General features: G+C 43.1%; 2 protein-coding genes across 4 annotated transcripts in view; one reads left to right on the top strand and one right to left on the bottom strand.

Moving 5' to 3' along the window:
• Positions 1-11,430, top strand: part of LOC127000184 (fibrinogen C domain-containing protein 1-A-like) — a 24,650-nt gene extending 13,220 nt beyond the window's left edge. Inside the window, exons 3-7 of the mRNA XM_050863577.1 lie at positions 2,053-2,133; positions 7,671-7,826; positions 8,015-8,123; positions 8,984-9,108; positions 9,510-11,430. Of these exons, the coding sequence (XP_050719534.1) occupies positions 2,053-2,133; positions 7,671-7,826; positions 8,015-8,123; positions 8,984-9,108; positions 9,510-9,706 (668 nt within the window). The 3' untranslated portion in view covers positions 9,707-11,430. The remainder of the gene's footprint in view (positions 1-2,052; positions 2,134-7,670; positions 7,827-8,014; positions 8,124-8,983; positions 9,109-9,509) is intronic.
• LOC127000394 (major facilitator superfamily domain-containing protein 12-like) overlaps positions 10,856-22,500 on the bottom strand; it is a 41,266-nt gene continuing 29,621 nt past the window's right edge. For all 3 annotated transcript variants that reach the window (XM_050864085.1, XM_050864083.1, XM_050864084.1), the window contains 7 exons: positions 20,538-20,745; positions 18,941-19,163; positions 18,338-18,574; positions 16,206-16,343; positions 14,484-14,758; positions 13,129-13,241; positions 10,856-12,862 (listed from right to left, as the gene is read on the bottom strand). In XM_050864085.1, the coding sequence (XP_050720042.1) occupies positions 12,660-12,862; positions 13,129-13,241; positions 14,484-14,758; positions 16,206-16,343; positions 18,338-18,574; positions 18,941-19,163; positions 20,538-20,731 (1,383 nt within the window). In that variant the 5' untranslated portion in view covers positions 20,732-20,745 and the 3' untranslated portion in view covers positions 10,856-12,659. The remainder of the gene's footprint in view (positions 12,863-13,128; positions 13,242-14,483; positions 14,759-16,205; positions 16,344-18,337; positions 18,575-18,940; positions 19,164-20,537; positions 20,746-22,500) is intronic.

Below are 22,500 nucleotides of genomic sequence, written 5' to 3' on the forward strand. Positions count from 1 at the left end.
TTAAGTGCATCTACACACCTACACACACAGGCACACCTCCACACATATGTAACCTTACCCCACATACACAGACACGTACCCCCCCCACCCCCCACCCCCACACACACACGCACATGTAACCCCTCCCCCAATCACACAATCGTAGCCCCTTCCTCACACACACACACACACACACACACACACACATAACCTTTCCTCCCCCCCCACCCCCCCCCACCCCACACACACACCAAACTATACCTGAGTTAAAGACGCGAGAGAAGAAAGGCGAGTCATACAGCCACTCCGTTGACTCTGCACTTTCGTCCACTTCCTCGCTGGACTCCTGACGGGGCAAGGTCCGCGCCAGGTTTTCGAGGTTCATGTGCAGGGCCGGGGACAATTTTGGGATCACCTTCCTCTTGCAGCAGTACCGCCACGGCTTAGCGCAATTGAACCCCTGTAGAAGTATATAGTAGTAGTGGTAGTAGCAGTAGTAGTAGTAGTAGTAGTAGTAGTAGTAGATGGAGGAGGAGGCGAAGGAGGAGGAGACGAAATAGTTGTTGTGGTTATTATGCTCTCTCTCTCTCTCTCTCTCTCTCTCTCTCTCTCTCTCTCTCTCTCTCTCTCTCTCAAACACTTTCTCCAGCTGTCGTCACGGTGTCGGCCATGGTTAAGGCGTAACAAGGTATGGTAACAATGGTGCTGTCGCGTTGTTTTGACTTAATGATCTCTTTCGCTTGTTAGCATAACCACACACACACACACACACACACACACACACACACTGGTTAACTAACTAACCAACTATCCCTGTGTATGTGTGTGTGTGTGTTATCAAGCATCTGTTGGAGTGTTCCGCGGACTGTTCCCATTATTTTGTCTGTTTTGTTCTGGTAGTTATATTGACAAGTGTGTTAAGCTTGCCGTTTTAATAAAGTTTCATACTCATTTTCTCAATTATTTCAGTTAGTATATAAGCAATTTGTCTGTCATGTGTCGGAATTTACACCCATTTGAGAATATAGTCTTACTCTGATTTATACGCTCATGTTTGTAAGTTCGTGTGTTTGTTTTCATATTCAGTTTTCTCAAACCAGGATTTTAGTTCCCCCCAAAATACGTTAAATTTCAAGTTTTCTCCGTGATTGTTGTCTACTCTCATGTTCGTTTTGGTTCTACTTTCCTTTCACTGCAGTTTGTCCTCTCAAAAATTATCCCGTTCTCTTCTGTTTACTTCTGATTCTACTTTTCGTTCACCGCGTTTTATTTTCTTCATGATTATAGTTTTCTTCTGTTTTCGTTTACTTCTACTTTCGTTCTACTGCACTTTTGCTGTCCATCACGATTTCAGTTTTTTTTTTTTTTTTTTTACTTTAGCTCCAAATTTCCGCCCCTCGCATTTAGTTTAGTCATATACGTCAGAATGTTCTCTTCTCACTGTAAGCGATACTGACTGCGTAACAATAACCCTTCTCAAAAGTTTCCTCCACAGTCACAGGCGATACTGCTTTGATATATTTTCCGTTAAAACTATCGCTGCTATAGTTTTCCCACACAACCCTAGGCCTATTTTTTTTATTATCATTTTCCTTTAATTTAACACCAAAGTTTTCTCCCAGAACTCTCCTTTTAGCCACTTTTCCGTCGTTTTCATTCGTGTATCCAAAGTTTATCCTTAGAACCCTATGTAAGTGAAGTTTTACGACTCATTCCCTACAACTCCACCTCTTAACACATGTTCCTGATTTTTTTGCTCTAAAATTATCACTATAAAAATATTCCTCCTTAAATATCAAATAAAATATCCCTCGTTTAATACCCAATAAAAATATCCCTCTTTAAATTCACAATATAAATAATAATCTAATAATACACACTGGAAACAGACCTCCTTGAATACACGATAGAAATATCCCTCCTTAAATACACCATGAAATATCCCTCCTTATAAATACACAATAAAAATCTCTCTCTTCTAAACATCTCTCTGTACCAACTATTTTAACATTTTTCCTCTGACAGTCGGTCACTCACCCTGAATTTGACGACTGACTTCTCCCTGATCTCCAGGTGGCAGGGCTCCTCCGCCTCCTGACACCTGCAGGTACTCTCGTCCACCTGGCTCACCACGCCCACCACCTTGGCGAACGGGTACGACGACCTGCAGGCACCGCATCACCTTAGTGTATTTTTAGTCTCATTTTTAGCTTTGCATTGACTGGTTTGGCTTTAACTGAATTTTACGGCTTCTTAATTTTCTTACAGCTTAACATTTTTTTGCCTTTCTTGGCCTTTCATCAGCCATACTTTTCATCTTACTTTGATTACTTTGACAGACTTTATTGCTACTTGGTTTTGGTATTTTTTTACTTTCTTTCTTTTTTCCTTTTCTCCATTGTAAATATTTTTTTGAAATGATTTATATATGTAACTGTTTTGCTTTACATGATTTCGTTTTAACTTTATTTTTAGATTGTTTTTATTTCATTCTACTCATCTTCTATTTATGTTACTTGACTTTTTAAAATTTTAGTCTTCATTTAATTTTTACTCATATGTTTTACTCCTTTTATCTGGTTTTATTTCTTACGTTTTTATGTAACTTGTTCTTGAATACTTCCCTTTATTATTGTTTTCTAATATCTCGCTGGATGTTACAATCATGTGTAATATTTTTTTAAAGTTTTCCGGATATTTATTCAATATCTTTTTACGGAACTTCTTTGCTGCACTATTTTTCCCTCGACTTTTATTCAAGTATTTTGCTTTTATGTGAGTTAATTACAGTGAGGCTTAACGGGAGATATGAAAGAAGAGAGAGAGAAATACAACATACTTACACGGAGGCATAATGGCTGACGAGAAGTGTTGCATCAGGTGAATCCCTCGACTGACCATCCGCCTCGACCCTGTAAACATCATTATTACCATTACTACAACCACCACCACCACTACTACTACTACTACTACTACTATCACCACCTTCCCCGCAATGTATGGCCTCAGGTGGATATTAAGTGGACAGGTGGACAGGTGCAAAAGCGTGTGTGATTTTGCGTAATCTTAAAATAACTAAATGCTAAGGAGTCTGTCACCCTCCCTTACCTTCCCTTTCTCTCCCTCCCTTTCCCTCCCTAGTCTGATTATCGTCTTCCCTCCCTCCTTCCCCTACTTTCCTCCCTTCCCTCCGTTACGCTTGTGGAGATAAGGAGATGGTTAATATGCCTACTCTCTCTCTCTCTCTCTCTCTCTCTCTCTCTCTCTCTCTCTCTCTCTCTCTCTCTCTCTCTCTCTCTCTCTCTCTCTCTCTCTCTCTCTCTCTCTCTAACTGTAAATGCGTTTCTAGTACAAATTCAAAAAAAGGGAAGTGGAGTAAGTGGAAGAGGTGGCTAAGGAGGAGGAGGCGTAGTAGGAGGAGAAGGAGGAGGAGGAGGAGGAGGAGGCGTAGGAGGAGGAGAAGGAGGAGGAGGAGGAGAGAGGAGAGAGAGAGAGAGAGAGAGAGAGAGAGAGAGAGAGAGAGAGAGAGAGAGAGAGAGATACTATACCAGTTCTTATGTGTATCGCCTTCAGGCCTATTTTCTATTGAGTTTCCATTAATATAACAATAATAACAATAACAAAAAATATTAATACTGATAATGAAAAAATAATAATAATAATAACAACAATAACAATAATGTGAACCCCAATAAACTGAAGTAACACACATTAACAAACAAACAAACAGATGAACAAGAGAAGAGAAATATACGAGTACTAACCACAAAGAGCTAAATCACAAACACAAGACAGGGAAATAAACAACAATAAAACAAAAACAAACAAGCAAACAAACATTCAACTCACCATAAACAACACAGGGACATGAACAAACACACACGCATCATCGTCATCATCACCATCATCCGTCTTTCCAACAGGGCAAGGATAACTATTAGTAATAATAATAATGATACTGATGATGATTTGGCTATGCTGTCCTTCCCCACACTTCAGCACACCACATTCGAGATAAAGAGGTCCACTGTTCACGTGAGGGTATGTTGGGCATGTGGGTATGTGCCAAGAACACATACACGCACACACCACTGAAGGGAGGGAAGGAGGGAGGGAATGAGAGAGATAAAGTTAAGAAGCACAAGTCTGGTTCTTCTCTTTCCTTCTGCACCCGACACTCGTTTCTGGCAGACTGGAGACTGAGGAGAGAATAGACAAGAGGGAGGAAAGGATCGTGGTGTCTCCTCCCTCCGTCCCTCCCTCCCTCCTAGTCCTACCCTCCCTCCTTCCCTTCCCTCCTGCCTGCCATCCTCTCTCTCCTGTCACATGCTTTCCTAGTCTTCTTTACTCCCTCATCCCTACTCCATACCCTCCCTCCCCTTCCCTTCCCATCCTTCCTGCCTGCCATGCTTCCTCCTCCTTTCTCTCCTTTCCCATGCATTCCTGGTCTGCTTCTCTCCCTCTCGCTTTCATTTTTTTCCTTATCCTTCTGCTTTCCCTTCTCTCTCTTCACTTTCTAACTTTCCTTCCCTTTCCTTCCCTTTCCCTCCCTTCCCTTCCCTTCTCTTTCCTTCCCTTCCCTTTCCTTCTCTACATTTCCCTTCCTTTCCCTGCCCCTTCTCTCCCTTCTCTTACCTTCCCTTCCCTACCATTCCCTTTCCTTCCCTTCATTTCCCTTCCTTTCCCTTCATTTCCTTCCCTTCTCTCTTTTCCTTCCCTTCTCCCTTCCTTCCCTCTCTCCCTTCTCTTCCATACCCTTCCCTTTCCTTCCCTCTTATCCCTTGTCCTTTTGCTTTTACTTTCCTTACCTTCCTTGCTTTCCCTCGCTGTCCCTTTCTCTCCCTTGTCGCCTTTCCTCCTGCCCTCCCTGCCCTTCCCTTCCCTTCCCTTCCCTTCCCTTTCTTCCCCCCTGCCTCCCTCCTCCTTCCTTCCATCCTATGTTATGATGGTTAGTGGTTACCCCCTTTTCCTTTCCCTCTTTTATTTTCTCTCCTGCATAATTAGTTGAAACGTTTAAACTCCTTTTTATGCGTTTTGTAACCATAAAGTAAAAGTGTAATTACCAGAGAGAGAGAGAGAGAGAGAGAGAGAGAGAGAGAGAGAGTCATAATTGCCCCTATTAAAATATCAAATGAAGTTTATGACACACACACACACACACACACACACACACACACACACACATGTGGACGGACACTGATAGGGACATATGCACCAAACAACCACCACCACCACCACCACCATCACCACCACCTCCATTTCTCTCTCAACACCAACCGCATCAACACCACAAACCACACCATGAAAACAACAACAACTTCTCCAACTATCTTCCTTTGGTGGTGGTGTATGTGGTGGTGTGGTGGAGGTGGTGGTTGGGGTGTGGTGGCGGGGGTGGTGGGAACAAGTGAATCACCAACAGAACGAAACGAAAACCAACAACAGGAAACTCTACCGTTGATCAGCGAAGAGGAGTCACAGTTGATCATCAGAAGGAAACTCCACGAAACAGCGGCGAATTTTGAGAGACACTTGAAGACTCAGCTCAATGGGGTCGAAACGGAGATCTACGCTGAGTTCCTTTCGATCCTGGAAACTCTTGGGGACACGCAGGGGAATCTGACGCAGGAAATGAGCGAGAAACTAAGACGTGAGAGGCTGGAGGTCCTGAAGAAGGTGAACAAGGTGACTCGATACTCGTCCTTCCTGGTGGAGACTCTATATAACAACCTGAAGAAACTGTTAAATGAACTTGGAGTATGGACTGTGGAGGACCCGATAGACAGAAGTTTTTTGGATAGTCACCATCTGGACTTACTTGGGAGGAAACACGACTCTGATTCCTCTCCTTCCTCCTCTGATGACACATACAGAAGCAAGAGGCACATGATAGATTGGGATTTCGATACCTCCTCCGACTCCTCTTCGTCCTCCTCTTCCGATGAAACCTACGTGAGCAAAGGGCACAGGACAGACTGGGATTTCGATTCTTCCTCCTCTTCCTCCTCCTCCTCCTACTCCTCCGAAAACGCCTACAGGAGCAAGAGGCACATGATAAATTGGGATTCTGACAGTGACCCTGACTACGATACGAGGGCACAGAACCTTGCCAAATACGAACCAACTAAGGAAGAAGACATGGAGGAAATTCTCGCGTCATTCGACCACATGAACAGCCTCCAGGGACCACAAGATGACCTAGATACGACCCTGCCTGACTGGACGACCCCACAAGCCACGGGAAACCCAGAGAGTCCCCGGGGAGAGATGGGACCTCCGCCTAGAGACTGCCTTGACCTCCTTCAGCGCGGGATGGCCCATAACGGGGTGTACACCATCTACCCCAAAGGTACAATCTCACCTGTTGGCCAAGACTGCGTGGGTCGTGGACTTGCGTGAATACTAGGAAAGGACAAATAGGGGAAGTTGAGGTATTTTTCTTGACCTAGATTCTCTCTCTCTCTCTCTCTCTCTCTCTCTCTCTCTCTCTCTCTCTCTCTCTCTCTCTCTCTCTCTCTCTCTCTCTCTCTCTCTCAAGCAAGCTAAATTGTCTCTTTTTTCCCTCTGTTTTTGCTCTTAGTTGTTGTTTTTTTGGTTTGTTTTATATTTGCAGTCAAGTCACAAGGTTGTTAAGGATTGTATGTACCCTGTGACTTTGACTTAACCCCACCTACCTACCACTCTCTCTTACCCTCCTCTTGTCTAAACCCCACTCCTAGTTCTCCTCCTCCTCCTCCTTTTAATAATTATCGCATATCATTATTATTTTATGCACTCTTTTTTTTCCCGCCTATAGCGCCGGTAGGCTTTTCTTCAGGGACAGATGGTCGGCCCAAGCTCGTCATGACGCAGGCATTTTTTTTTTTTTTTATAGTGGCGCCAGTAAAAACTCTGCAACTTCTTTCACTAAATATATCCTCTATCTTTTTTTTTTTTTTTTTTTTTTTTTTTTACGTTGTTGCCTATTGCGCCGGTAGGCATCTTCCCAGTGGGGCCTGATGGTCGGCCCAAGGCTTCTTCTCTGGCTCTCTATTTTGAACTTGACCTCTTCTCTGGCTCTCTACTTTGAACTTGACCTCTTCTCTGGCTCTCTACTTTGAACTTGACCTCTTTTCTGTCTCTCTATTTTGAACTTGACCTCTTCTCTGGCTCTCTACTTTGAACTTGACCTCTTCTCTGGCTCTCTACTTTGAACTTGACCTCTTCTCTGGCTCTCTATTTTGAACTTGACCTCTTCTCTGGCTCTCTACTTTGAACTTGACCTCTTCTCTGGCTCTCTATTTTCTTTCATATGAGAAGTGCTTAGCGGGCTCTTTTGTTATTTTTTTCCCTTTAGCTTCTAACTTTGCTGTAAAAAACTATTGTACCTTTTTTGGTTATTTATTTATTTATTTATTTATTTATTTATTTATTTATTTATTTATTTATTTATTTTATTGAAGGTGCGAAAACTGTACTCCCTAATTCTCTCGACAGATTTTGATGTGCGGTAGTTTTTTGTGGTTTGTAATTTCTTTCATTAAACATATCACCTGTTATTTTTTTTACTTATTAATTATTTAGAAAAGGTGTGCCCCCTCCCTCGACAGGCTTGAGTGTGCTGTCATTCCATGTATTCTGTAACTTCCTTGACTGAACACATCATCAATTATCCTTTTTTTTATTTACGATAGGTGTGCTCCCTCCTTCAGGCCTGGGCGTGCGGGCGTGGTGTGACATGAGCAGCGTGGGCGGGGGCTGGACGGTGGTGGCCGGCAGAAGGGCGCACCAGCCGGAGGTCAACTTCTCGCGGCCTCTTCTACACTACCAGTTTGGCTTCGGCGACCCGGAAAACCAACACTGGCTGGGTGAGGCCGTGTGTGTGTGTGTGTGTGTGTGTGTGTGTGTGTGTGTGTGTGTGTGTGTGTGTGTGTTATAAGCTCAATGGTGTAAAATATGTGATTATTAACCCCTCCCCCCCTTCTCTCTCTCTCTCTCTCTCTCTCTCTCTCTCTCTCTCTCTCTCTCTCTCTCTCTCTCTCTCTCTCTCTCCCAGGCCTGGACCACATGCACGCCCTTACACGCGCCACAAACTCCACATTGAGAGTCGTCCTCCACCACTACGCCCTCCCCGCGCCTCTTCACGCCACCTACCAAGCCTTCAGGTAAGATTACACGCCAACCGCTGTCTTCCCGGTAATTCCCACGCCTTCCTAGAAATTCCCACGCCTTCCCAGTTATTCCCACGCCTTCCCGTTAATTCCCATGCACGCCTTCCCAGTAATTCCCACGCATTTCCATTTATGTTTTTACCTATGCCTTTTCACTCCTTCCCTCTCATACGTTTCTGATCCTTCCCTTTCAATCCCCACGTCTACCCACTCCTCCCCTTTCATTTCCATACCTTTCCACTCCTTCCCTCTCATCACCACACATTCCCACTCCATTCTTCTTATCGCCATGCTCTCCCACTCCTTCCCTCTCACACTTATACCTTCCTGATCCTTCCCTTTCATTCCCCACGTCTTCCCATTTCTCCCCTTTCATTTCCATACCTTCCCGCTCCTTCCCTCTCATCACCACACATTCCCACTCCATTCTTCTTATCCTCACGGCCTCCCACTCCTTTCCTCTTCTACGTATACGTTCCTGTTACTTCCCTCTCACTTCCCACTCCTTCCCACTGCATCCCTTTCCTTCTTATATCTTTCTCTACGTCATCTTTCACCTCTTCATAGGAATATGTAATCTATATACGCTGTAGCATATCTATTTTAATTTTCTTTTCATACTAGTGTTAAATCAAAGTAGTATTTTGTGTGTGTACTGAGAATGACAATGTGAAATGCAAAGAGAGCTTGTGTTGATGAAAAAAAAAAAGATGTATATATACTTTGTCATTCTCTCTATATCTGTCTATCTATGTGTTGATTCGAATATTAGATGCATACTTATCTGTCTAGTTATTTATCTATATCTGTTTATATGTTTATCCACCATCTATCTATTTATTTATTTTTCTCAGCGTGGGCAGCCGAGAGGACGGTCACCGCCTCACCGTGGAGGGCTACGACCCTTCCAGTACCGCTGCCGACGCTCTCTCCCCCCACAGCGGCGCCCCCTTCACGTGCCCGGACCCCCGCTACTCAGGTGTGTGTGTGTGTGTGTGTGTGTGTGTGTGTGTGTGTTATACCTTATGCTTGTTATAGTCATGTTTATTGCTCTTATTTTACCTATATAATTTTTTTAAAGTTTTCACCATCAATATTTTTTTAGTTGTGCGAATCTTCACCTGTTGTCTTTTTTTTTCCAGTTATTTTCACTATTTTCTGTCATTTTCCTTCCTTAACGAACAATATTTAACTACAACACCTTCCCTTTGCCTCCCAATCAGATAATTATTGTGTAGACTCTTTATTATTATTTTCTTTGAGGCTGTTGAGCGAAATTTTACCTGTCCTTCTTTAATTACTCACCATTTATTCCCATTTTCCTTCTTCAATCAAAAAAAAAAAAATGCTCCATCATCGTCCTCCTTTCCTCCCTTGCAGGTAACTCGTGCGTGGAGGAGGTGGAGGCGGGCTGGTGGTTCCTGGAGGCGCCCCTGTGTTACCTGGCGCTGCCCACGGGCCTGGCGGCACCCCCGGAGCCAGGCAGGGGCGTGCGGGGGACCCTGGCGTGGCTGGGGCTGCAATACTCCCCTGAAACGTTCCTTCTTATGATTCGGCGCGAGGGAGAGTCAGGCTAGTTTAGGATTTTTTTTTTATCTTATGCATTATGTGAGTTAGGTGAGCAATCATTACATAGTTTTGCTATTATCATCACTATTACAGCTGTCACCTCCTCCTCTACTGTATATTGCTGCTATTACTGCTAATATTTTGCTTCCTTTTCTTCTTCATCTACTACTACTACTACTTCTACTACTACTATTACTATTACAACAACAACAACAACAACAACAACAACAACAACTACTACTACTACTACTACTACTACTACTACTACTACTACTACTATAATATTACTTCTCATGACTGCATAAATATTGTTTCTTTTGCAAGTTTCATTTATGTAATCCATTATATTTCACCTCAAATCCAAGTGATTACATATATTGCAACCTGACATGGTATAGCCTAGTTAAATAATAGAATTACAGAACTACAATATTTAATTACAGTATTCCTTTCATGAGGGCTAGTTCATCTTTGTAATTAGAATACGCCAACCCGTTTATTTTATTCCTACTTAACTAATTCATGCTTTCCATCAGTATAATGTAAAAGCTGAGTTTTATTCAAGATCAATTTCCAATCTAAATTTTCTTTTCGATTACAATCAATAATCCAGTAATTAATAATCCGATAATAGTTAGTAATCCAACCAATCTGTCATTAAAAGCCGAATATCTACTCTAAGTTTCCATGGATATATGTATTTAGAACAATATAGGTTAATAATCTGACCTATCCTTCATTAATAGCTTAATATGTCCTTAAAGTTTCCATGGATACGTAACTCATCCAGGTTCCCCAACAGGTAAAATAAACAACACTAATCCAATTTTGCCGGAAGAGCATTCTATATTTTGTTCCATGATCCATTACCAGTTGTCTGATATGTAATCTACGTTGCAACCTACACCAAATTAATACCTATACCAAACTAATACCTATACCAAACTAATCTAAAAATGTATTACTTAATAGCCTCGCTTTGTATTAAGAGAGTATTAGGCTAGAATCAACAGTTACCGTCATCAGTAGCCTAATATTCAATCCAAGTTTCCAGCTATAGCCTACCAAATTAACCTCAAGAATATCGCCGGGAATAGCCTAGGTTTCCATTATATAGTATTAGATCACTATGAAGAGGTTGTAATAACAGTTAAGTATGAAAGGATTTTTTTTATTTGTACTGTATTATTTTTCTTGTTTTGATAATACGGATTTATCGCCATATTATGCAGAATGGCGTCTATATAAACTATAAATATACACACACACACGTAATGTAATATATACACACAAAACATTCGTATATAAAATAGTATGAAGAATATAAATAACTAGTGAATGTGTTATTTATGAAGGCAGTTTGCATGGTTTGGTTTGGAAAAAAATGTATGGAGGTATTGTGTGCATGGTAAGTTGTGTTCTCTGTGAATCATCGTTTCACCTGAGGAACCATGAAAAGCCTATACATAATAACATAATAGTGGTGGCAGTATATAAATAGCGGATATAGAATTATATATGAATGTTTTTTTATAGTTTTTTTTTAATGCCGGTATCAGATGAGAAAATGTATGGAGGTGTGGTTGGCACTTCATGATACTTGATGCAGGAATAAAAACTTTGGGTAGACTTTAAAAAGATGGGAAGAGAAATAATGATTGTGATTATTGTACCTCCAGATGTTGATACAAGGAAATTGTTGTTGCAAAATAAAACAATGAGGAAAACTGTGTAGAGATAAGAATTTCATGTCGAGTCTATGATAACTGTTAGAAAAAGCTTTGGTTTAACTATGAAACGATTGTAAAAATCATAGAAAAGTACCATTTCAATATCACCACATAAGGAAATACGAAATACGAAATGAAATAATCAGAATTCGATAAAAGCCCTTTTATGATAGTTGTTAGGAGAGAAAGAAAAAAAATTAAAATGACCTTTGGAATAAAAAAGCGCAAATTTTAATACGAAATATAAGATAGGACAGCTGGGAAAAAATAATAACTTTGGCTGAACCTAGCAACGAGTGAAAAAAAAAAAGTATATCTAAGAATTATCACAAAAGTAGCTTCAACTAAGGAATACTAAGATGGGTGTGTTTTGGTATCATAAAAAGCATAAGTATATCTACAAATGATCACATAAGGAAGTAATTCATGGATAACTGATGACGTGTAGGGCGGGTCAGGCAGGCGCGTCTTGGTGGCATAACCGACCCGCGCGTCGTCTACGTTTGGCCCACGTGCACCGCTTCCCTGTTTCACATTACATTTTTCTCTGTTTCAAGCCGTAAGCGACATTCTGAAGTGTTCTAACCCGTTGATTTTCGTCTCCTGAACTAGCCTGTAGCACCAGAAGACACCAAGTCTCTGAAAACCCAGGAATCGGGAAATATCTGACGAGACTACTCTGTTTACATTCAAGACAAGTGGAGCTTCAGTGTTTCCCTTAATATTTCCGTGTTTCGTGTCGTGAGTGCGTTGAGACGTTACCACAAGCCTCCTGACGTTGAATCCTACACGGGGAGTCATTGGGAGGTCCAGGGAGGTCACCCAACGAGAAATATCACCGAAAATGTTCTCTCCTCTTCAGACAAGGTAAGCCAGTGTTGCCATCGTAGGGGTTTTGCTATTCTTGCACACGTTAGGTCTGTTTGTAATGGCATTTTGTGACTGTGAGACTCCCCGGCATTCTCTCAAGTTAGGGAAGGACTGAAACCACCGTCACAGTTTACATTAGGGTAATAAATGTGCCTCAACATAAACTATATCGACCTAGAACTAAGATTGGAAGCACCGGGGGTTCGGGTACCTGTCCCGAGCTCGTATGAAACACCTAAAAAAGTATAAATCACAATAAATACGACTATAATGAACCAGTACTTTTAAGAACTAGTGATGTATATATAAATGGGACTAAAAATGCTTATGACAGATGCGCAGTTGCCTCGGAATCGTGGTTTTATAAAGGCGTTTTGGTGATGTCCTGAGTATCGGAAGGGAGGGTGGTGTGGGTGGTGTCGGAGTCGCCGGAGGAGGAAGAAGAGGAGGAGGGCGGGACTGGCTGGAGGCAGACTTCGGTAATAACACAGATGGGGTTGTCAATGCCGCACTTCATCGCGTCTTCGGATGACTCGCTGTTCTCCAGGACTGACAGGGCCGTGGCTGAGGGTGAGGAGAGAGATTAATAGACTGATATTATTTACGATTATGCAGCAGTTTTATATTTTTTACGGTTTCTTACAATTTTGTTCTTATCATTATCATCATTATTTATATTATTTTCATCGTGTTACTGCTACAACAACTACTGATATCTACATTCACTATCACTTTTTCTACCACTCTTACTACTACTATTACCACTTTCCCGTCTCCGTCAACCATCACCATCACCACCACCACTCCTACCATCATCATCATCAACTTACCTCTCAGTCTTGACCCGCCGACCTTGGTGTTGATGAGAGAGATAATCGTGGCGATGCCGAGCACACAGGCCGACCCACAGGCGAAGGTGACCACACTTCTGTAATACCACGACCTGCGGGGGAGAGAGAGAAGGGTGGGTTAGATAAACAGAGGGAGAGGGGTGTTAGATAAAAGGATGTGAGTTAGATACAGAGAGGTGGGGTTAGCTAAAACGAGAGATGGGTTATAGATAGTAAGGGTGGAGGGTGTTAGATGATTATAGAGAGAGGGGGTTGTTAGATAAAGAGATGTGTTGGATAAATAAAGGGGGAAGTAGGGATGTTAGAAGGAGAAAGAAAGGGTTGGGTTGTGTTTAAGAGAGATAAGGCAGGTTTGAATTAGAGAGGGTGGATTTGAAAGGGATTATAGTCAGAGAGAGAGAGAGAGAGAGAGAGAGAGAGAGAGAGAGAGAGAGAGATGACCGGAAGATGCTGTACAATTATGTGGTCAAGTACAGAGACGTACGTAAAAAAAAGAGAGAGAGAGAGAGAGAGAGAGAGAGAGAGAGAGAGAGAGAGAGAGAGTCATTCACTTGCATTGTTGAAGGGGGAAGTGGCAAGGGTAGCGTGTCCTTGCTATTGACATTCATTGTTGTCATTCGACTGGGAAAAAAATGATTGCTCGCTTGGTTGAAAGGTTGTTGCGAAGGCCGTGATAAAGTGAAAAGAAATAATGGAAAAGGGAAGAGAGCAGACAAAGGACACTAAAGGAGGAGGATTGTGAAGGTCTCGGTGATAAAAGAAAAAGAACTATAGGAAGAGATGAAGAGATTAGAACGGCAAACGATTATAAAGTTTCAGGGATAAACGGAAGAGGAAGAGGGAACGGAAGGAGGAAAGAAAAAGAACGTAAGGAACAAAGAATTGAAGAAGAAAAAACGAGGGAGATGACGGACAAACTGAAGAGGAATAGAGAGGATTGAAGGAAAAAGGGAAGGATTGAAATAAAGGGGAAAGGAAACAGAGGGAAATAAATAAGGAAGAAAGATTAGTGAAGTCTTATAAAGAAAGCAAGAAAGAAAAAATAGTGGAAATAAGTGAGAAAAGAAGAAATTAAAAACAACGATAAAGTGATCACAATACTATTAAGAAAGAAATGCAAAAGATAAAAGTAAAAATGATGAGAGAAAGCCAGCAGGGGGTTGATAAGAAGAGAACGGAATAACAATAGCAGCAATCTTGATGGTTCTCAACGAAAATAAAACAAAAGATAAAGAATGTGACACACGAAAAAACAAGATAAGATTACATAACACCCATCCCCTCCCTTCCAACCCCCTCACGAGAAAAAAAAAAAAAAAAACATCTTCACTCACTCCTCAGGGTTAGATTCCTGGATGATCATGATGATAATGCCATTTGAGAACTTGTCCACGAGGCTCATGAACCCGTAAACAAAGGCGCCACCCTCGACGTTCTCCCCGATGAGGTCCGCCGTGATGGAGAGGGACGTGATGAGTAGGGTGGAGCCACCAATGCCCAGCAGCGCCCCGACCACGAAGATGCCCCACGTGGTAAAGTAATCCCCTTCGCCGAACCAGATCCAAGTGCAGCCAGCGATACCGAAGCAGCAGCCAAGCGCGAATGTGCCCTGTTGGTGGTGATAAGGGTGAGGGAGGGTGGTCAAGAGAGAGGGAGGGGAGGAGACGTAATGTTTGTCGGAGAGTTACATATGGACTCTAGTGTGGGTCAATATCACATGGTCTATCCTTCATAGATTACGACTTGTTTACTTGTGCGTAGCGGTGACTGACACACACACACGCGGTAATGATGATGTGTTGTCTTTTGCCTTGCTAACATGTGGTGGTCGCCCTTTTAATTACTGCCAGATCATATTTCTTCATCTGTTTGTGTATGCCTTATTTTCCCACACATTTGTTATTCTTATTATTTTTGTTCTTATTTTTATTACTCCTCCTCCTCCTCCTCCTCCTACTACTACTACTACTACTACTACTACTACTACTACTACTACTACTACTACCACCACCACTACTACTACTACTATTATGATATTTTTAACGTCCCTAAGTATATACACGTGTCTACCCCTTAATGCCGCGAGAGAAGATGTCCTCTCTCTCGCTTCGGTATTGAGGAGAAACTGCACGAATGTTTGTCCACGCACTGCCCCCGCTCTACGCACCCCTGAATATGACACGGCTTTTATTAGTTGTATCGAGATTAAGTTTATATTATATCATGACCAAACGTTCGTGTCGGCCCCGATAACATATGTGATTGCTGAAACTATTGCCGCACGCGTTGATGAATAACCTTATTTTTTTAGGCCTTTCCGTTATCCAGTCTTCGATTTTGATATTTGATTTTTTTTTTTACAGTAAAGTAGGCAGCTAAAAAAACTGTTAATGGATTACATAACGCCAGATGAACTTAACACTGTCCTTACAACACGAAAACTAATAGTCACAAAGCAAAAACGATGTAAAACGATAAAAAAAACAGTTGTCTTCATACCGCATTAAAACATATTGTAGTCTCTAAAAGGAAAGGATCGTGAGGCTGCCGAAGGGTTGCAAATAGGGACAGCGATAGTAAAACGCTTCTATTGAACACCTTAAGACCATAACAATGCGTCTGTGATCTATTAAAACCCTCATCGTAACTTCATAGGAACTGACTGTGAGGAAACTAAAGGAACATGTGGCAGATGAGGAGCAGTGTAACAAAATCTACATTCATTAAACGGCCTTAGGAGTCCCATAACGCCTCTACGGCCCATTAGAGCTGTTTACCACGACCATAAAGAGAACATGACCCCAAGAGATAGTGAACGCGCGGCTGCTGTTGAGTCACGCCAGCAAAATTATCCCACGCAAGGATCGACGTGCTGCTGTCCTCTTGTCATTATTTAACGCCTATCTGTTTGTGGACTCTCTCTCTCTCTCTCTCTCTCTCTCTCTCTCTCAGGAAAAGAAGGACGAATATTACGAGAGAGAGAGATTAAAAGCCCCCACAGTCTGTCTCTCAAGTGCTTACTGACCCATTTCAAACACACTCATGCCATTACTCACCTTCCTTCCGATCTTCTTGTTGATCTCCTTCATGACCAGTGACCCCGTGAATCCTGCGAGGTACATAGCGAAGGGCACAGTGGCGAGGAAGGTCTGGTCCAGCTGTAGAGTCTCTTGCACGTAAAGAGGAATGTAAGCCTGTTGGAGAGACGGAACTGTTGTCATGCTTTGTTGATACTGCTGCTGCTGACGATGATTGGAATTGGAAAGAGTGATGGAAGAAGTTTGGGTTTAGTTGTAGTGTTTCTTTTACGTGAAAGAAAATGTAAGCCCGTTGGGAAGACAAATTTGTTGTCACGCTTTGTTTATATTGATGCTGACGATGATGAGGAAAATAGGAGAGAAATATATTGTTGGGCTATTATTTTTTTCTTCAGCAGTAGTGTCTCTGTACAGGGAAATGTAAGTCTGTTGGGAAGATTTGAAACTTGTCATTCTTTGTTGATACTAATACTGACGATGGTGCGCAAAAGAAGAGAAGGCAGTGGTGTTGATGGGGTTTATAAGGTACGACGAAGGAATTGCAATTTCATGATAATAATGTGACGATGGGGTTTGTTTACACGAGATATTTTAGATATGGTAGTAATGATTATGGTGGTGGAGTGTGAAGCTCTGATTGTGACGGTGGTGGTGGTGGTGGTGGTGTGATGCCGTCGTTGGAGAGGGATGATTATGATGTAGAGGAAAATGGAATGATTGTAACGTCAATACTAGTGACAATTGATGTAGAGGAGAATGAGATGATTGCAATGTCGATACGTACTAGTGACAAATGATAGAGAGGAGAATGAAATAATTATAATGTCAATAGCGATAATGACGTTTGGAGTGATGATAATGCACGTAATGATGATGGTGCATTTATGGTACTGATAGCATTTTTTTTTTTTACGTCGCGGCCTATTGCGCCGGTAGGCTTCTTCCCGGTGGGGCCTGATGGTCGGCCCAGCCCGTTCTGGCGCAGGCGAGTGTTTATAGTGGCGCCATCTTGCACTGGCTCATGCTGTCCTCCCGGAGCTCATCTTTAATCCTAGAATCTAGAGTCCGGGTTGATAGGTGGTCTTCTGGACAGCATGTGGGTAGTTTTAAGCCACTCGGCGGCGGCTGAAAAATCCCAGCTTGGTGGCACCGGGCGGGGATTGAACTCGCGTCCTCCTGAACGCGGCGCCGTCACTCTGTTGACTCAGCCACCGCCTCCCCATACATACATACATACATACATTCATACATACAGAGAAATACAAGGATGGGGGAGTGTGACGGTTTTACGGGGATGATGATAATGGTGATGGGACGATTAAACGGGCTATTACACTGGGCAAATCTTCCGTGGATCTTCAGTCAAATAACGATTTCCGCTAGCGTGGTTCTCATTTGTTTCTTGTTATTGCTGCTGCTGATGATGGTGACTAATACCGTCGTCCTTCGGTGAAATCTACCGTAGCTTAGGAAGATCGTGGACACGTCAGAAAACCACGGAAATATGAGAACCACGCTATCGGAAATCGTGGTTTGACTGAAGATCCACGGAAAATTTGCCCAGTGTAATAGCCCCTTAAGTCCAAAATACTGATAGTGTTCGTCTGGTGCTGATAAGAAACAGACGGACAGAAGGAGGGAAAGCAAAACAGATGCATTAGCCTTCGCGTTTCGATGGGGAATACCTGAAAGGTGTGTGAGGCGGATACCTGAGAGATAGAGATGAATATAGAAATGTGTTAATATAGATCCATTTATATTTACTTAAACGCTTCTTATCTGACTTATCTCATGTTTGAAGAAGGAGGGAAAAATGTATGAGAGAGTCTTTAAGAGCATGTGCACAGCCCGTGATGTGCGTCCAAAGGTCGTCTGAATAATATGAGTATATGACGAGAGGAAAAAAAGAATGAGAATGTAGGTTTCACGAGGAGCAAGAAAATATATAAAGTGTGGTTGAGGATATGTAAATCATGAGAGCTGTGTATAGTATTTTCTTTCTTCCTTTTACGGATCTTCTTTCTCCTCCTCCTCCTCCTCCTCCAATATTTTATCTCTTGTTCACAATAATATAAACACACACACACACACACACACACACACACAATCCCCCCCCCGACACAACTCCCTCCCTTACCCCAAACACATACCTGATACAAGTTGACATAGAGACGGGTAGCCATGTAGAGGATGGCGATCTGGTAGAAGGGCAGCTCCTTGAACCAGTCGCGCTTCTTCATCTTCTTGGCGGGCGGAGGGCCTTTCTTCTCCCCGCTGGCGGCCAACTCACACTGCCTCTTGTGGGGGATGAAGGGCGGCTCGCGAACCCCCAGGTGGAAGATGAGAGAAAAGACTGCACCCACCGCACAGCAAATGAGGGCGATGTTCTGTTGAGAGAGATAAATAGATAAATAGAAATAGAGATAGACAGATAGACAGATATTGCCACGCTGTATTGTCGTGTGTGCTCTTCTGTGTGTGTGTGTGTGTGTGTTTGTGTGTGTGTGTGTGTGTTATCAGGTCGTTCTTGCGTTTTCCTCCTTTCATCCACTTATCGTACCTCGCCCTTTCGTTTATTTACATTATCACCTGTTATCATCACAGTTCCAACATACTCTCATATTCTTATTTTAGTACAGTGCCACCTTCTAATCTCTCATTCATACTATAATCTCTCTCTCTCTCTCTCTCTCTCTCTCTCTCTCTCTCTCTCTCTCTCTCTCTCTCTCTCTCTCTCTCTCTCTCGTACACACCCTGAAATCCTTTGCATCCTCGGGTCCGATCTGGTCCAGTGAGCCGGGCCCTTCCGTCGGGACCGAGAAGCAGTCTAAGGTGGAGCCGGTCGAGTTTTCATTGCCGCAGTTTGTCTCGTTGTAGATGCCGCCGCTCCCCTCCGAGCCATGGTCCAGCCCGGTGTTGAGGGCGAAGAACATGATCGTGAAGACACTCAGGTTGGCCAGCACCGTGAACGCATATCTAAAAGAATGAAGGTGGAAAGGGATGTTTGAGACGGTGAAGCTGTGTAGATACCAAGACATGGGAAGATAATAGTAGATACACTGTGTTTAGCGAGCAGTGTGAACTCTCTATATATACATAAGAAGGGATGAAAAAAGGTGTTTGAGACAGTGAAGTAAGGAATGTGTATATTATATCAAGACGTGTGAAGAAAAAGCAATAAGGTAAAAACACTCAGATTAGCGAGCGCCGCGAACGAGTATCTCTAACTGGGTGGAACTGGATGAAGGCAGCAATGCGAGCATATCAAGACATGTGCAGATAAAGGAAGATACTAAATAAAAATAAAGCAAGATGGTATATGCACATAGCGATAGTAAAACATGCTTATGTCATCTGATTACTTGCTATAAACAAGTATCTATAACAGGGTAGAACTGGATGAAGAAATCAATGCGTGGTTATCAAGACGTGTGCCGATATAACAAGATGGGAAATGAAAATAAAGAAAGATGGTAAATACAGCGTTATAGATGATGATTACTTGATGGAATTAGTTTAGCGTTTGCCTTTAGATTTCCCGGCAGCATATCTCCTTAGAAACAGGTGAGTGAACAGTATTGAAGACTCACTGTTTGTACAAGTCATTGAACCACGGAAACAGTTAATCACGCCTCTCCACGTCAGGGAATTGAGCTCTGTGTGTTGAGATGTTCAACTTTTACGTCAAGAAAATTGTTACCAGGAGACTTCCACCGTGACATCTGAAGCTGAACCGCTGACACAAGTAACCGCACCACAGAAATAATGGAATGCGACTCATAGCAAGATAATATTAAACTCCTTGGGCTGAGCTTTTCTTTTGGTGAGGTTAAGGATGCACGAGGAGATGAATGGATAACTAACTAGAGGTGTGACACAGGTAATTGCTTCTCATCGTATCCAACCAGCAGAGAAAGTGAAAATCATCTCCTCACCTGATAGACTTAAGGCTTTTCTGGCCAAGTTGAGGATGAGATAAACGTATAGAAATAGAGAGAAAGTATAGAGTTTAACGTGTAACTAAAGCAAACGCTGGTAAATGGATCTCGCCCTATGTACCTACAGCAAAGAAAGTGAAATGCGACTCTACCTGATGGAATTAAGCTCCTGAGGATGAGATAAATGTATTGAGCTAAACGTATAACTAACTAAAGTCCATACAGGTAAATGCCTCTCACCGTATTCAACCAGCAGAGAAAGTGAAATTAATCTTACCTGATAGAATTGAGCTCCTTGCGTTGAGATTTCCGCGTGGTGAGATTAAGAATGAACACCAAGAGGAAAATCTAATTGAGCCAAATGTATCTTACCGTCTAACTGCAGCAGAGAAAGTGAAATCCATCTCCTTACCTGATAGAATTAAGCTCCGTGCGTTGAGATTTCCGCGTGGTGAGGTCAGGGATAAGCGCCAAGTGGGAGATCTGCACGCACGCCCACCCGAACTGGAAGATGATGACGAACACGCAGAAGTAGCCGAACTGCGACCACTGATCAGCCTCCTCGCACCCTAGACACGGGGTGAACACGAACGGGAAGCTCACCATCACCAGAATCGTACCTGCGCGAAGGGGGAAGCGGGGGAGGGTTATATAATGGATGTTTGGCGTGGGTATGAGGAACGGGTTAAGGGGGGAGGGGATAGTGGCAGTGGTGTTTCTTTTTTTTTTCTTTTTCTTTATGTTTATTCAATATTTCTGTTGGATTTCCCTTCGTGTTTTGTCTGAGGTTGCATGTTTTCTCTCTCTCTCTCTCTCTCTCTCTCTCTCTCTCTCTCTCTCTCTCTCTCTCTCTCTCTCTCTCTCTCTCTCTCTCTCTCTCTCTCTCTCTCTCTCTCTCTCTCTCTCTCTCTCTCTCTCTCTCTCTCTCTCTCTCTCTCTCTCGTTGAAGGTTAAACGCCGTGTCATGTCTCCTGTTTTAATTTCTCTATTTTTTCCCCCTTCTTTGGCATGTGTGTTTGTCGGTCACACCTACTTCTGTCCTTCTTTTTCTCTTCCTCTCCTTCTCTCCTTCTCTTCTTCTCTTCTTCCTTCCTTCCTTCCTTCTTTCCTGTACATCCTTATATTATGTCTTTTTTGTTTAGTTTTCACATCCCTCTTTGCGAATGCTTCATCATTATAAATTCCTCCTCCTCCTCCTCCTCTTCCTCTTCTTCCTCCTCCCCCTCTTCCTCCTCCCCTCACTTTGACCTTCAATCCTACCTTTGCTATCAGCGTCACTACCACCTCTGCCTCTATTATCTCCACCACAACCACCACCACCACCACCTACCAAACCACTCTCGCTGCCTCACCTCCTTTCCCTCCGTCACCTACGCACGACCCTCCTCTTCTTCTTCCTCCTCCTCCTCTCTCCACTACCCTCGCTTCACCCTCAGACACCCACACACTATTACTACATCCTTCTCCCTATCCTCTTCCTCCCCTTTTACCTCATCCTGCTCCTGCTTTCCTCCTCCTCCTCCTCTTGCTTCTCCTCCTCCTCCTCCTGTCCTCTGAATAGTCACCCTCGCTTTGCCGCTCTTCCTCCACCTTGCTTTTTAGATGCCAGACACTTCCCCCTCCAGCATCTCCTCTTCTTCTTTCTCATCCTCCTCCTCCTCCTCGCCCTCCTCCTCCTCCTCCTCCTCGACGTCCTCCAAGCAATCCGGTGGAAACTCCTTTACTAGATTATAATATTCCAAATCACTCACTCTTAAATCTTTCCCGCTCCTGCTTGCCCTGCTTCCTATCCCTGCTGCACGCTAATTTTTTCCTGCCTCACTTTCTCTCTTCTCCCTTGCATCCTACTCGTGTTGTTCTTCCTTCTCTTCCTCCTCCTCTTCCTCCTTACGTAATGTATGCCACACGACTCCCTTCTCCTTCCTTTCCTCCCTCGTCACTGTCTACTTCTCCTGCTTCTCCTGATCCTCCTCCGCTTGCTTCTCCGTCTTAACATCCTTCTTCTTTTTTTTTTTTTTTTTTTTCACCAAACGAGACTGTTCAAGGGCAAAAAACAGAAAAAAAACCTCACCGCTCCCACGCTGAGAGCAGAGGACGCATAACAAACGCTCAATTTAGGTTAGGGAAATGTTTTGATCATCTCTTCGTGGAAACGTTTAAGTCGTAGGCAGGAGGAAAGGCAGACGAAGGGAGGCTGCGTTAGAGTTTACCAGTGGACGGACGAAAGACGGACGATACTAGTTAACTCTTGCATTAGGAATTTAGGCTACATGGGCGTGAGTTATAGGAGAAAGCTGTGTCCATCGGGGCCACGGGAGGAGTGAATGCATGCAGGCTAGTTCAGAAGAGCAGCCAGCATGAAAATATCGATAGAA

This window comes from Eriocheir sinensis, chromosome 18 (assembly GCF_024679095.1).
Source record: "Eriocheir sinensis breed Jianghai 21 chromosome 18, ASM2467909v1, whole genome shotgun sequence".
NCBI lineage: Eukaryota > Metazoa > Arthropoda > Malacostraca > Decapoda > Varunidae > Eriocheir > Eriocheir sinensis.